This window comes from Pagrus pagrus (genome assembly GCF_965226575.1).
Source record: "Pagrus pagrus genome assembly, chromosome: 6".
In the NCBI taxonomy this organism is placed as follows: Eukaryota; Metazoa; Chordata; class Actinopteri; order Spariformes; family Sparidae; genus Pagrus; species Pagrus pagrus.
Genome location: NC_140190.1, coordinates 504,633 through 521,303, shown reverse-complemented (window position 1 = coordinate 521,303; position 16,671 = coordinate 504,633). Strand labels below are relative to the sequence as shown.

The 16,671-nt window shown below is 47.1% G+C and overlaps 1 protein-coding gene across 1 annotated transcript; it reads left to right on the top strand.

Annotated features, from left to right (window-relative positions):
• The first annotated feature begins 4,546 nt into the window (after positions 1 to 4,546).
• Positions 4,547 to 16,129, top strand: LOC311258506 (uncharacterized protein). The gene is made up of 5 exons (XM_084354837.1): positions 4,547 to 5,025; positions 10,966 to 11,062; positions 13,507 to 13,660; positions 14,218 to 14,369; positions 14,847 to 16,129. Coding segments are annotated over exons 1-5 (732 nt in total). The 5' UTR covers positions 4,547 to 4,698; the 3' UTR covers positions 14,849 to 16,129.
• The last annotated feature ends 542 nt before the right edge of the window (positions 16,130 to 16,671 follow it).

Sequence of the window (16,671 nt, the reverse complement as noted above, 5' to 3'; positions counted from 1 at the left end):
GGTCCTTTTATGTCCAGACAGGTTTGTTCTTTATGAAGGACAGAAAGATAAAACAGATAAAAACTAACATGAGAAAATCAGATTCAATGACACATGTTGATAATTGTTTGCACTTCATCGTACTCTACATTTCCTGAGTAACATGCACCTCTACGCCACATTTAAAGCAAAGTGCACACAGCTGATTGGACCTGAACAGTGACTCCTTTAGTCCTTTAATTGCAGCCTGATCATGACAGTTCCAGTGGAGCTGTTTATTAATGGTACAGTTTTGGACTGTACGCATGAAGCCGGTCCGCTGTTGTCTGCCAGGCTTTCTCTCTCTCTTCAATTATCATTATTGCCTTTTTTCTGATGATGTCTTTCACCTCTTCAAGTCCATCAGGAGCTGTTGTTCAGAGCCGTGAAATACGAAGCACGACTCTTATCCATGTTCCCATCAGTGATCCTGTGAGCGACCCGAGGTCTATTTAAGTTTGAACAGCACTTATCCCGACTGTCTACACCTGGACTGTTTGCACCTGGACTGTCTGCACCTGGACTGTCTGCACCTGGACTGTCTACACCTGGACTGTCTGCACCTGGACTGTCTGCACCTGGACTGTCTACACCTGGACTGTCTACACCTGGACTGTTTGCACCTGGACTGTCTGCACCTGGACTGTCTACACCTGGACTGTCTGCACCTGGACTGTTTGCACCTGGACTGTCTGCACCTGGACTGTCTACACCTGGACTGTTTGCACCTGGACTGTCTGCACCTGGACTGTCTGCACCTGGACTGTTTGCACCTGGACTGTCTGCACCTGGACTGTCTACACCTGGACTGTCTGCACCTGGACTGTCTACACCTGGACTGTCTGCACCTGGACTGTCTACACCTGGACTATCTACACCTGGACTGTCCACACCTGGACTGTCTACACCTGGACTGTCTGCACCTGGACTGTCTGCACCTGGACTGTCTACCCCTGGACTATCTACACCTGGACTGTCCACACCTGGACTGTCTACACCTGGACTGTTTGCACCTGGACTGTCTGCACCTGGACTGTCTACACCTGGACTGTTTGCACCTGGACTGTCTGCACCTGGACTGTCTACACCTGGACTGTTTGCACCTGGACTGTCTGCACCTGGACTGTCTACACCTGGACTGTCTGCACCTGGACTATCTACACCTGGACTGTCCACACCTGGACTGTCTGCACCTGGACTATCTACACCTGGACTATCTACACCTGGACTGTCTACACCTGGCTGGACCTTTTCATCCTGCCTCGGCAAACGTGCAGCCAATGAAGCCAGGATGCGCCGAGCAGACGAGGTCAAGCCGCGCTTCATCAACTATCCTGATCTCTTTATTCTACTTTTGTGCAATACCCCTCCTGCTCCTCCTCCTGCCCCTCCTGCTCCTCCTCCTGCCCCTCCTGTTCCTCCTCCTCCTGCCCCTCCTGCTCCTCCTCCTGCCCCTCTGCTCCTCCTCCTGCCCCTTCTGTTCCTCCTCCTCCTGCCCCTCCTCCTCCTCCTCCTGCCCCTCCTGTTCCTCCTCCTCCTGCCCCTCCTCCTCCTCCTCCTGCCCCTCCTGTTCCTCCTCCTCCTGCTCCTCCTCCTGCCCCTCCTGTTCCTCCTCCTCCTGCTCCTCCTGCTCCTCCTCCTGCCCCTCCTGTTCCTCCTCCTCCTGCTCCTCCTCCTGCCCCTCCTGTTCCTCCTCCTGCTCCTCCTCCTGCTCCTCCTCCTGCCCCTCCTCCTCCTCCTCCTGCCCCTCCTGTTCCTCCTCCTCCTGCTCCTCCTGCTCCTCCTCCTGCTCCTCCTGCCCCTCCTGTTCCTCCTCCTCCTGCTCCTCCTGCTCCTCCTCCTGCTCCTCCTGCCCCTCCTGTTCCTCCTCCTCCTGCTCCTCCTGCTCCTCCTCCTGCCCCTCCTGTTCCTCCTCCTCCTGCTCCTCCTCCTGCCCCTCCTGTTCCTCCTCCTGCTCCTCCTCCTGCTCCTCCTCCTGCCCCTCCTCCTCCTCCTCCTGCCCCTCCTGTTCCTCCTCCTCCTGCTCCTCCTGCTCCTCCTCCTGCTCCTCCTGCCCCTCCTGTTCCTCCTCCTGCCCCTCCTCCTCCTCCTCCTCCTCCTCCTGCTCCTCCTCCTGCTCCTCCTGCCCCTCCTGTTCCTCCTCCTGCTCCTCCTCCTGCCCCTCCTGTTCCTCCTCCTCCTGCTCCTCCTCCTGCTCCTGCTGATGATTATCATGATTGTTGTTGTTGTTGTTGTTGTTGTTGTTGTTGTTGTTGTTGAGGACACAGTATGTAATGAACTGGTGTCAGTCATGTGTGTGATGTGTCAGCAGGGGGCAGTGTGACATCACTGCTCTGAGATCAGGCTGAAGGATGTGATGACACGTTCCAGCCTCATGGAGGCGCTGCAGTGACTGAACACAGATCACCTTAAATCACACACACACACACACACACACACACACACACACCCTGCAGTGTGTCAGCACGCTGTCGCAACACAACTTGTTGTCAGCAGCTTTGTGTGAAGACACATGATTTCTGTTACTGATGCTTCAGGATCAACTGTTACACAACAACATAGAGGACAGAGTCTTCACCGTCCTCTGAGGACACGGTCTTCACCGTCCTCTGAGGACACAGCCTTCACCGTCCTCTGAGGACAGAGTCTTCACCGTCCCCTGAGGACACGGTCTTCACCGTCCTGTGAGGACACGGCCTTCACCGTCCTCTGAGGACAGAGTCTTCACCGTCCCCTGAGGACACGGTCTTCACCGTCCTCTGAGGACACGGCCTTCACCGTCCTGTGAGGACAGAGTCTTCACCGTCCTCTGAGGACACAGCCTTCACCGTCCTGTGAGGACACGGCCTTCACCGTCCTCTGAGGACAGAGTCTTCACCGTCCTGTGAGGACACGGCCTTCACCGTCAGCAGAGGAACCAGGGTCAGAGGTCAGAATGTGAGTGAGTCAGAACCAGATGAACTGTTCTCAGCAGTCGTCTCTCTGCAGGATTTCGATGTTCAGAGCACATTTTTCATGTGATTGTTCACATGTGTGTCATCAGTTGCTGCGAGTGTGTGACTTTATGCAGCCGTCAGGTAAAACATCACATGACTTTCATTTGGACTCATGTCGGTGCCATCAGGCTGTGAACAGGGAGAGACAGCTGGCAGGAGCGCGACACCATCCACCAGTGACGTAATGTAAATACCAACAGCTAATGATGAGCAGCTTGGTGCTGTTTGGAAGCAGTGCATGCTGGGAAATAAGATCCAGAAAATTACAGAACCTGCATGAACACCAGACAGTTGGTATCTGTGTGTACGTACTGAAGAACATCGTACACACAGAAACATAGGATGCTCCTGCGTACAGGTCATGATGTCATGTGACAGGTTAGAGATGTTCGTCACACCCTCATTAGAGCTGAAGTCTTCACTGTAGCTGCTAAGCTAAGTGTTAGCATGTGTGCACCAGCTCGACCGCATCCTGAGGGTTAAATCGGGTCTCCTCAGATCAGGTCGTGATCTCTGTGATCACAGCAGACGAGCTGCATGGAGACATCTGATGTTTAAATCATCTCCAGCTGCTTCAGGTGTTCAGCAGAACGCTGCAACTCTGTTTTACTGTGAAGCTCCAGAGATGTTTGTGGACTACGAGACTGGATGAGGCAGGGGTTGCCCCTGAGTGATTCAGGGCCCCGGAGCTGGACTGAAACCCCTGGCCCTGGCAGGAGTTACAGATGTTTATAGTGATGTTGTTTGGCTGTTTGCAGGAGTCCAAAGACTGCAGCTCTCAGCCAATCACAGCACAGACAGACTGATGGGGGCAGGGCTCGTGCCAACTGTGTGCCAGCAGCTGGCAGGAGGTCAGGAAAGAGTGAGCGGTGCTGCTGAGGAGGAATGAAGGCAGCTCTCTCTCTTTAGTTTTGTTTCTCTCTCTGGGTCTCTGTCTTTGTGTCTCTCTGTCTCTGTGTCTCTGTCTTTGTGTCTCTCTGTCTCTGTCTTTGTGTCTCTCTGTCTCTCTGTCTCTGTCTTTGTGTCTCTCTGTCTCTGTCTTTGTGTCTCTCTGTCTCTGTCTTTGTGTCTCTCTGTCTCTGTCTTTGTGTCTCTCTGGGTTTCATTTCTCTGAAACTTGTAACTGCTGCCAAAGATTCTCACTCTGTCCTCCAGAGTTCAGCTCAGTTCATGACTGTGAGGTTGGGAAACAGAAACAGAAAGCCTCAGTGTTCACACACACACACACACACACACACACAAAACACACACACACACAGTACATACGGAAAGTTTTGTTTATTTGTAAAGTGTGTGTGTGTGTGTGTGTGTGTGTGTGTGTGTGTGTGTGTGTGACTTTCCTGTTGATCACGGCGTCCTCTGGGCACGATAACACCGACATGGAGCGGAGGAGGAGGGTGAGGTTTTGGGTGGGGATGCAGCAGGAGGCGGGGGGTTGACGGGGGGAGGTGGGGAGGTGCAGCGGGTGAGGCAGGGGGCGTGGCCGAGGTCTGCCGTCCCCCTGTCACCCTCTGAAGGAGCCCCTCCCTGTGCTCCCGCCCAGCCTGAAGGGAAAGTCCAGCTCACTTCAACCTGAGAGACTCACTGAGAGCAGCTGTTCGCTCCACAGCACGTCTTCATCATCCTCACCTCCATCACCTCCACCTTCATCTTCATCTCCATCCTCCTCATCAGCTGTCCTCTCATGGCTGCCGCCTCCAAGTCGTCCCAGAAGGCGAAGAATGCGGTGATTGCTCTGCTGCTGCTCTGGTCCATTATCTCGCTCATCGTGATCGTGGTGTGGGCGACGTCTCCGGACCTGAAGAGCTCGGCCCAGTGCCGGGCCGAGCTGCGGGAGGTGACAGAGAAGCTGGAGGGGTCCAAGGTGTTATATCACAAGGACAAGGTGGCTCTGGAGCGGCAGGTGATGATGGAGAGGGAGGAGACGGACCGCCAGAGAGCTGAGATCCTGCTGCTGCTGGGACGCCTCAACACCACCAACGCCACGCTGGAGGAGTGCCGCCAGGAGAACGTGAGTGATGGAGTTCATCTCTGTGAAACTACACCTGCTTTAACCCGTCCCACCTTCAGCCTTCAGTATTTATTATCTTCAAACAAGAAACTAAATCTGACAGAGTGTGTGTGTGTGTGTGTGTGTGTGTGTGTGTCCTGTAACAAGGCAGACGTAAAGAAATGACAAAATAGTTCAGTTTGACACAAGTCCTGAGTTTTAGTCTTCAAGGTTTGAGTTGAAGGAAGATGTTTGCATCTGTGTTACTTCCTGTTTAGATTTTGCATGTGTTTCTGTGTGTGTTTCCTCTGAAACGCACACACACACACACACACACACACACACACACACACACACACACACGGAGGAGTGTTAGAGTTCGGAGGCTTCGTTCAGTGTTATAATTTTAATCACATGATTTTTCTGATGTCAGTATGTGAATCATTAAAATGTTTGAAGATAATCAGATGAATCTAAATATTGTGAAACAAAAAGCTTCATTAGTTTTTAGTTACAGTTTGTAACAGACATGATCTGATCACATGGTCTGATCTCCAGACTGTCCACATGGACCACACCACTCACCCAGTGCATGCTGGGATAGACTCCAGCCTGCCTACTAAGGCTGCAACTAACTATTATTGTCATTGTGGATTAATCTGTTGATCATTTTCCTGATTAATCGATCATTAGTGTGAAAAATGTGGATCAGTGTTTCGTCCTCAAAGATCTTCAGTTTACTGTCAGAGAAATATTCACATGTATCGAGTCGACAGCAGAAGAAGGAGACTGTCCTGAAAAATGACTCAAACTGATTAGCTGGTGATTTATTTAGTAGTTGACACCTAATCAATCAATAAATCAATCAATTGATCTATCGTTGCAGCTCTGGTGCATTCTGTCGAATGTCAGTGTGAAAAATCATCAGCTCGATGTAATCAGATGATTTTGACTCAAACTTTCGTCTCATGTTTAATGTGAGAACCTGAATCGCTGCTGATCAGCTCACACTGACGTGATGATGAAGGAATCCACTGGAATGTAAACTGGAAATCAGTCTGAACCAGTTTGTTGAACTGGATTTCTTCAGTTCAGTCAGACTCAATGTTTGGATCAGTTTGGATCAGCTGGTGCCGTGTCTTCATGTAGAACCATGTTTTTAATGATCAGCAGTTCCAGTCAGGAGGTGAAGATGAGATGAGCTCTGATGTTTTAACCGTGTAAAGTTACTCAAAGTCATCAGAACCAAACTGAAACTGAAAATAGCCTCGTTTCCAGTCCAACTGCCAGAATTCACCCCAGAGCAGCTCCACCCTCCTCCACCCTCTTTACCAAAACACTAACAGCTTCCATCTGTTCTCCAGAACCAGTCGATCAATAAATAATGTTGACGAGGAGAAGCTGAGCAGAGACGCTCACTTATTAAACTCCTCAGACCTTAAACACATCGTTCATGAGGGGGAAGGAGTTCTGTTAGGAACACAGATGATTCTCCTCCTGCTGCTCCTGCTGCTCCTGCTCCTCCTGCTCCTCCTGCTGCTCCTGCTCCTCCTGCTCCTCCTGCTGCTCCTCCTCCTCCTGCTCCTCCTGCTCCTCCTGCTCCTCCTCTTTAGTTTCCATTCTAGGAGACTTTTATTTTCCCTCCAGTAAAGGCTGAGTAGTTTTCCCTCTCAGCAGTCTGACTGTTTAAACTGTTCCAACACTTCCAGCTTCATATTCTCAGAGTTGTTGGTTGGAAAAAATGAGTGTTTGCCTTCCTCCTCCTCCTCCTCCTCCTCCTCCTCCTCCTCTTCCTCCTCCTCCTGACTCATTCCTCCTGCTCTCCTTCCTTCACCTCTGCTCCACTCCTCCCTCTCCGCTCCCTGATTTTTCCTCTTTCTGAGGAGTGAGTAATACATCCTTTATTAACACAAACACAATGTGTGTGAACACATGAAGCTTTTATTGGAAGAATCTCTGTGAACAGAGATAAAACAAGCTCTTGCTAACTGGGACTACAATTCCCAGAATTCAGTGCTAACGCTGCGTTTTGATGTGCGTTGTTATGAAAACAGGATTCCACAGAAAGCTGCTCGCTGAGCTCAGGAGCCTGAAACAGCTCAGAGTCCATGAGACGGACGCAGACGACCTTCAGACACGCTCATGCAGCAACAGTGTGACCTCAGCAGCTTCCTGTTCGCTCTGATGTCTCTGAAACAACATCAACTTTAGTCTCATTGTGTAAATCTGATGTCTGTCGCTGCTTCACTCGGTTGTCTGAAGGTCAAATTAAAGCTGCGTTCACCAGCAGAAACAAACACTTTCAAACACCAGTGAGCTTCTTCCTCTGAAAACACGTCCCAGCTGCTTCAGAAGTCAAACTTTTTATTCTTTATTTTTTATCGTGTATTTATTTATTCTGCTTGTGCAACTAGATCAACAAGTCAAGTATTAAGATCAATGTCTTAGTTGCATTAACGTATAAACCTCCACTCTGACGTCCTGGAAGCTTCTCATTGGCAGCTCACAGCCTCTGTAGAGAGCTGAAGCCCCGCCCCCTTCTGTTCAAACCTTTGTCTGGTACTGAATGAAGAGAGACAGATAATGTATTGATCCTGTTTGAATTGGGTCATAAAACGTGACGTAGAAATACATCCACATTAATCAGAATTGTCTCTCTGCGAGCGTATACCTCCACCACGGCCTCACAGTCCCCTTTAACTAAATCAATCGATATCGATCTGATATCAGACTGAATCACTCTGAACATTAAACCCCTCGTAACTGATGCACCACATTAAAGCTCAGGATCACAGATACCACACAATAACTCCCTGGTTCCGTGTCTTTATCTGGACCAGCACCAACATGACGACAACAAACAACACCCGAGAAAACTTTAAAAAATAAGTTTTAAAGACTAAACCACCGCCCAACTAAGCATGGATTCATTGATTAACAGTGAAAATAATCAGCAGCTGAATCAATAATCGTATTGTCAACTGATACATCAACATAATCCTCTGATCAACATGATAAATGTTAACTTCTAGCTTCATTGGAGACTGCAGGCAGCAGTTAGCATGTTAGCATGTTAGCATCAGGACTGTTTGAGTTGATCAGTTGAACATCTTTGATCAGTGATCAGTTGTTATCAGGAGACCATCACGCAGAAACTCAGCTTCCTGTTTCAACTTCTAGAAAATCTCATGATCCTGATCAGCTGTTCACTGTTACAGAACTGTTCTACCTGCTGACTGAACCCGTCCAGACGGACACAGCTCTGTTGTCCCGCTGCATGCTGGGTAGATATTCCACCTTTAAAATGAGCTGTGTTCCTTCCTGAAGAAGACGCTGGATGTCTCAGAGCTCTGAAGCTGCTCTCAGCTGTGAACCTTGTGAAGCACATGTGATATTTCCAGCCGCCCCGTGATGTTCAGGCTGGATCCAGTTGTTGCTTCTGTTTGATGTTGTATTGATCTCAGTTAAGGTTGATCAGCTGCTCTCTGATCAGTAGATCACTTCTAAATGTGTAGTACTCTGTAGTGCTCTGTAGTACTCTGTAGTGCTCTGTAGTACTCTGTAGTACTCTGTAGTGCTCTGTAGTACTCTGTAGTACTCTGTAGTGCTCTGTAGTACTCTGTAGTGTTCTGTGTACTACTCTGTAGTGCTCTGTAGTACTCTGTAGTACTCTGTAGTGCTCTGTAGTGTTCTGTGTACTACTCTGTAGTACTCTGTAGTGCTCTGTAGTACTCTGTAATACTCTGTAGTGCTCTGTAGTACTCTGTAGTGTTCTGTGTACTACTCTGTAGTGCTCTGTACTACTCTGTAGTACTCTGTAGTGCTCTGTAGTGTTCTGTTTACTACTCTGTAGTGCTCTGTAGTGTTCTGTGTAGTATTCTGTAGTACTCTGTAGTGTTCCGTAGTGCTCTGTAGTACTCTGTGTAGTACTGTGTAGTGCTCTGTAGTGTTCTGTGTTGTACTCTGTAGTGCTCTGTAGTACTCTGTAGTGCTCTGTAGTGTTCTGTGTTGTACTCTGTAGTGCTCTGTAGTACTCTGTAGTGCTCTGTAGTGTTCTGTGTACTACTCTGTAGTGCTCTGTAGTACTCTGTAGTGCTCTGTAGTGTTCTGTGTACTACTCTGTAGTACTCTGTAGTGCTCTGTAGTGTTCTGTGTTGTACTCTGTAGTGCTCTGTAGTACTCTGTAGTGCTCTGTAGTGTTCTGTGTACTACTCTGTAGTGCTCTGTAGTGTTCTGTGTTGTACTCTGTAGTGCTCTGTAGTACTCTGTAGTGCTCTGTAGTGTTCTGTGTACTACTCTGTAGTGTTCCGTAGTGCTCTGTAGTACTCTGTAGTGCTCTGTAGTGCTCTGTAGTGTTCTGTGTTGTACTCTGTAGTGCTCTGTAGTACTCTGTAGTGCTCTGTAGTGTTCTGTGTACTACTCTGTAGTACTCTGTAGTGCTCTGTAGTGCTCTGTAGTGTTCTGTGTTGTACCCTGTAGTGCTCTGTAGTACTCTGTAGTGCTCTGTAGTGCTCTGTAGTACTCTGTAGTGCTCTGTAGTACTCTGTGTGTAGCTGTGACATCAGAGGCCTCTCGGGGTGTTTGGACTGTTTCAAGTGCTGCTCTAACTTTAACTGCTGCGTTCAATGAAAGGAATGTTTCTCAAAGCTGCGTTCAGTCAGCAGCTCTGACAGCAGACAGCATGGCACGGCACAGCATGGCATGGCACGGCACGGCATGGCACGGCACAGCATGGCATGGCACGGCACAGCATGGCATGGCACAGCATGGCATGGCATGGCACGGCACGGCATGGCACGGCACAGCATGGCATGGCACAGCATGGCATGGCACGGCACAGCACGGCATGGCACGGCACGGCACAGCATGGCACGGCACAGCATGGCATGGCACGGCACAGCATGGCACGGCACGGCACAGCACGGCATGGCACGGCACGGCACAGCATGGCATGGCACGGCACAGCATGGCACGGCACAGCATGGCATGGCATGGCATGGCACGGCACAGCCTGGCACTGTGTGTGTGTGTTGTGTGTGTGTGTGTTGTGTTGTGTTGTGTGTCTATGTGTGTGTGTGTGTGTGTGTGTGTGTGTATGTGTGTGTTGTGTGTGTGTACAGGATGAGAGGAGACCTGATCCTGGATCAGAGGGGGATCATGTTCTGATGTGGCTGCAGTGAACAAACAGTGAACAGATGAGTCTGTTGATGTTCTGAGATTCTTGAATGCAGCACACTGTCCTGGAGGATGTTCAGAGGTCCTTGAGGACGTATCTGTGGTCCACGAGGTGTTCTGATAAATATATTAAATATATATAGAAACCAAAAAATGTCTTTACATCAGACTTGTTGAGGACGGGACGTGTCCAACAACAGAAACATGACACACGAACAACTCCTCAACAAACAGTCACATATATTCTGTTCATTATCAGGTGTGTTCTGCTAATCTCTGCTCCAGCTTTAACTACATGGAGCTGAGAGTACTTGTGTACTTTAACTACATGAAGCTGAGAATACTTGTGTACTTTAACTTCATGGAGCTGAGAATACTTGTGTACTTTAACTACATGAAGCTGAGAGTACTTGTGTACTTTAACTTCATGAAGCTGAGAATACTTGTGTACTTGAATGAACTTGATGATGAATGGAGGTGATTTAAAACAAAGTGCCGTGACCAGCTGCCTGTTGTCAGTTTTGTTTCTTCGATGAGGAAGTGTTGCAGTAACAGGAGTGTTGTCTTCTGTCCTTCACTACGTGTCTCCATGAGTCTTTATGTGTTGACTTGTTGAGACAAAGTGAGTCACAAACAAACAGCTGGTGGTGTAATATTAAAAAAACTAAGACTTAGTGTCTGAATAAAGAGCAGAGTATGACTGTGGGCTCAGTGTGACCTTTAACCCTTCAGCCTCTCACTAACATGTTGTTTTTCCTCTCTGGGTGTGTTTGTTTCGTCCTGCAGCTCGCGCTGAACGGGAACATCACTGTTCTGCAGGAGAACATCGAGCAGCTCCGTCAGACGGAGGCCAACCTCACGGCTCAGCTCAGCCTGCAGGAAGGTAGGAAAAAGTCCATCACTGCCATGAAAGGATACTTTCTCAGCGAGTCACCGCCGGTATTCTTAGCTGCATTTTCCCCCCGTTACCATGACAACCTGTGGGTCAGAGTAAATAAACACACGATTTGTCGGTTAAAAAAAAAAAGGAGTTTTTTCTGCTCTGCGAGAGAAAGAATCTCTTTAAAACTATTTCAAGTTTAAAGATCAAAATGTTCTCAGGGATCAGATTCAGATTAAGTGTGAGAATTTACATCCTGAGAGAAGGAAACAAGGAAGGAAAGAAGGGAAGGAAGGAAGGATAGAAGGAAGCAATGGAGGAAAAAAGTCAGTAGACATGATTGAGAATGTGAAGCAGCGCAGTAACAGTACTGAGTGTCCTGACAGCCGACGGGTTGTGTTACAGTAACAGTGTTTGTAGGAAAGTGTTGAGCAGCACTCAGTCAGGACTTTGGTATGTGGGTTTCCCTGAGATGATGTCAGCTCACAGCGCTACGCTAACGCTAACAGTTCAACCTCACACCACAACTCAACACGGTCACACACTTTATTCTTACAACCTGGTTCTTAATTTCACAGGTTTCATCTGTTCGTCTCTCTCTGAGTTCACATGAAGCTCAGTTTGAACACCTTCTGATGCCCTGCTCACTGATCGATCACAGTGATCAGCTCTGTCTGTCTCCATGTTTCTACTCAAAGACAGAAAGAAGTTCATGTAGAACATTTGCTGAATTTACAAGAAGGAACAAATAAGTCAGAATCAGTCAGAGACAGAGTTTCACACAGTTTATAAAGTGTCTCCAGCTCAACAACTCACTAAACTGACACATTTGTTAAGGGAGTCTGGTGAAGTTACTAGTTCAGTGGTTGGATCAGTTCAAACAGACAGTGTGTTCACAAACATCTGCTGCTGACGTTAACAAACATGTCATTACGTCACGGTGAAGCACCTGGAGACCACACAGAGTGACATCATTCTGACTTCAACTGAAATCAGGATGTTTCTGTATCGAGTGTAATTTTCTGTCATGTTTAAAGATTTTGACCATTTTAAGGCCAAACATGAGAATGAATGTCCTGTGGGGATGTTTTTTCAGAGCCGTTGTTAAAGTATTTTCCATGAATAATCCTCTTAGGCGGCGGCAGCAGGAACAGGAGGCTGATGGGAAGTGGAGAAACGGTTTAATGAAGGTGACTTCCTGCCCTGAACAGAAGGAGGGAAGTGATGAATGGAGCAGATATGAGAGAAGCATTGTGTTAACGGGCAGCTGCTGATAAACATCAGTCACTGTTTAATGTGACTGAAAAGTACAAATACCACAGTGTCAGAATGTTCTGCCTGCAGAGGGGACATGTTTCAGATCATACTTTTATTTTGGCTTCATCCTGTCAGTGCTGCAGGACCGTCTTCACCCTCTGAGCCTCTGTTGTAGCTCCTGTCTCTTTAAGGCCCGCCTCCTGAAGAGCTCAGTCTGCCCTGATTGGTCTGCCCACACATGCCTGAGCAGCCCCTCTCATAGTGTCTGTGGTCAGCTCTGTCTGTGTGTTTAGCTTCAGCTCTACCGACACACTGTGACCTCACTGACACTGGATCTGATCCAGAATCTGATCAGGTGGACCCTGTTTACATTGTGACCTCACTGAGACTGGATCTGGTCCAGGATCTGCTCACAAACAAGCTAAAGTCCAAACCAACATGAGAGCTGGCAGCAGCTCACCTCGTGTCTCTGATAAGACTCACAGTTTCCTTATAAGTTCATCCAGACGCAGATCTGAACCCAAACTCTGTTCAGGTTCTGCTCCGTTCTGTTTGCTTACGCTCTGTTCATCATCCCCCCCCCCCTCCTTAGTTACTGTTGCTATGTTGGACAACATCACTGCATCAGATCAGCTGAGCCGTTTTCAGCAGAACAGGACATGAACGGATCCTTTAATCATCTCCGTGGTAACGGGTGCTGAGCCTCATGGGTACTGTGGAACAGAGAGCTGAAGCCACGCCCCCTCTGGTGAATCTCATGGGATCTTATTTATTGATTCAAACAGGATCAATAACTATTTGTCTCTCTTCGTTCACCACCAGACAAAGATTTTCAAAATAAAGGCCCATGAGAGGCGTGACTCAGTAATGACGACTGTAATGTATGAAACAGTAAATCAATGACTGACATTGATTTGAAATCAGAATCATAAACTTTATTGATCCCTGAGGAGGAAATCAGGTCACGTTACAGCTGCTCCTTCTAGAATACAAATGTGACAGGATAGACAGATTATATATATATTATATCATATGTAGAGATATGTGCATCATACTGCACTATAACTACAGTGTAGATAATACTGAGCAGACAGACTGCGTATTTCTGTGATCAATAAATAATCTTAATTTTATTAATGAATAAAAAGTGAAATGAAGTGTTGAACTCTGAGTGTTGTGTGTCGTGTCAGATCTCATCGAGGCGCTGCAACAGAACGTGACTCAGACGCTCCACGAGACGACGTCCTGCTTCAGCCTGAAGGACGCTGCAGAGAGCCAGATGTTGGCTGCTCAGAGTCAGACCAAAGCCTGCGAGTCCAGACAGCAGTACCTGAACAAACAGCTGTGAGTCCACATCTGTATTCACACTCACAGATTACTGTCAGGTTTACATGTTGAAACCTTCAGCACTGACTGTGAAGTGAAGGTTCCAACGTAACGCTGAACAACACATGTTCATTTATTCACCTGTCACACCAAGATGTGTTAAATTAGCTGTTTCCTCAATGGAGTTTGGTGAGTCTGGTGTAAATAAGTCTGCCAGCTGATGGTACCAGCAACAATCAAAGACAAATAATGTCCCGGTGGAGGTGGAGGTGGTGTTGTCACATGACTACACAGGTGACACCTGGCTGGACTCCACCTGCTGATAAAAAGATGATTAGTGAGTTCAACTTAAATGAAAATGAACAACATCAACATCTGTCACTGAGAATGAGACAGAACAGAACCACTCAAGGTCCACTTACTGCTTTTTCTAGCCAAAGCTAACATGGAGGCCAGCACAGTAAGTCCTGCTACCAGCTAACTGCTAACTAGCCTGTTTACAGTAGTGTCAGTACCTTCAGCCAAGAAGAGTAAAGCTGTGTGTGTGTGTGTGTGTGTGTGTGTGTGTGTTACAGTCAGAAGTGTAAGGAGGCGGAGTCTGAAGCTCGTCAGCAGTCGCAGCAGCAGGACGCCGCCCCCATCACCCCCCCCGCTGGCGGCGCCTCCTCTCTCCCTGGTCTTGCGGCGCTGACGCTGCTCATCTGCAGCGCTCTGCATCTGATAACCTGTGAGCACTGACACACTGATGATCATCATCATCATCATCATCATCATCATCATCATCATCATCACCACTGTCACTCACCAGAGAACACACAGAACTCCTGCTGCACCCAAACACATCACCACACTGCAAACAGCCACATCCCATCAACTGTGACTGAACTGAGTTCAAACCTCAAGAAACAATCTGAACCATGTTTATATTATTAATCAGGTTCCGGTCAAAGTTACTGATCTTTGGATGAGAATCAAGAAAAACGAAACAATGATGTGGATTCAAACAAGTTTCAGATTCCTTCACTTGTTTAAAGATATTCACACTGTGAGGACAGAAATGTTATTGATCAGACTCACTCAGAGAGAAGTGTAATAATCAATAATCATCAAAAGATCAAAGTTAAATCAGTTTCCAGCTGCAACAGATGTCACAGCATGTGTGTGTGTGTGTGTGTGTGTGTGTGTGTGTGTGTGTGCTGGTCAGGAGTTCGGGAGGCGTCGACCTGTCGAGCGACGGCGAGCACTGTGCTCCAGGACGGGGGCGGAGCCTGGACGGACTCGATGACTGCTGTACAAACTTCCTGATTGCCATGGAGACGCTGACGTGTCACGCTGTGTAGGACGAATGATGAGACGTTTACTGACTGATTCAAAGACTCTGTTGCTTCAGCGTGTTTTCTTCTTCCAGCTTCACTCTGATCAGGAGGCTGATTTATCTTTAACCTGTCGCTTTGTTTCTGTTCAATATTCCTTCATCAGTTCTCTGATTGATTTCCTGTCAGTCACCTCGTTTCGTCTGAATCAACTCAAATCTGCTGCAGAGGCAGAGTCCATCAGTCCCGCTGGTGCGTTCAGGGACATCACAGGTCTGAGAATCGTTTTCACTTCTCAATTCGTCAGAAAAGTCTAAATTCTTCTTATGGATCTTTAAAGGCCCAAAGTGACGACTCTGGTTCCGGTCGCGTCTGACAAGAACATCAGCACATATTTATTTTTGACGAACACAGTTGCTGATAGATTATTTGCCAATTGACTGATTGATTAATTGTCTAATTATTGATTATTGCTCTCTCGTGTTGGTTGTTTGGTGTTGGAGTGTTGCATTCACTGACTCTTTACTCTTTAAATCAGTACAAAGTGAGGCACAGTTCTGTCGTCATGGTTACCATAGCTCAAATGTTGCTCAGATCAACTCGTTCAGTCAAACCAATGAAATCACTCACAGAGGAAGAAATTCACCCTGTTGACCAATAAGAAACCATCCTGACAGAGCTGACCTCTGATTGGACGAGAGCTGGTATTTTATGTCCGTCGCTCTGCAGCCCGACATGATGGATTCTCTCTCTGCAGGAAGTGATTGATTCAAACCAATCAATCAATCAATCAATCTCAGAACTGATTGATTAGAGAATGATGAGCAGGGACACAAAGTGAAGCTGGACGCCACTTCTTTCAGTTCAGAGGCCTCGTTTACACCTGACAGAGCAGGAGGACGTCCCAGCATGCACTGGGCTCAGCAGCACCACCTGGAGGCTGCTGGAGAATCAACAAACACAGTTTATTGATTTTCCTGATCAGTGGATCAGTCAGGTGTGAACGGGGTCACAGTGTGTGAATGATGTCTGTTTATGTTTTAATTGTATTTTTTTACACTCACAGCTTGAAGCGTCACAGCTGACGAACAAACGACTCGACTGTAGAAGCTTTTATCTAATTTGGGGAGGAGGGGGGTGTTTCATGAGAATAATAAACATGAAGTTTATATGATGTTTGATTTGTGTCTTGATTGAAAAGCTCAAAGTTTAACGTATATGTGATTTTAAAATACACACGCATATAAACACAGGACTGGTCCTTTAACATCTGTAGAGCTCAGAGTGACGCTGACATGTTGCTGACTCAAGTCTCTGATGGTGGAGGTCTGATGACACCAGAGCAGCAGACACTCATCAATTAAATAGTGTGTGTGTATGTATACATGTTATATATACATATACAACATATACATATGTATCTATGCACACGCACACATATATATGTGTGTATATACACACATATACGTGTATATATATACACACATATACGTGTATATATATATACACACATATATGTGTGTATATATATATGTTATACAGATATATATACATATATGTGAATATATATGTATATACACACACACACACACACACACATGTATGGTATATATACATTATATACACACATATACGTGTATATATATACACACATATACGTGTATATATATATACACACATATATGTGTGTATATATATATGTTATACAGATATATA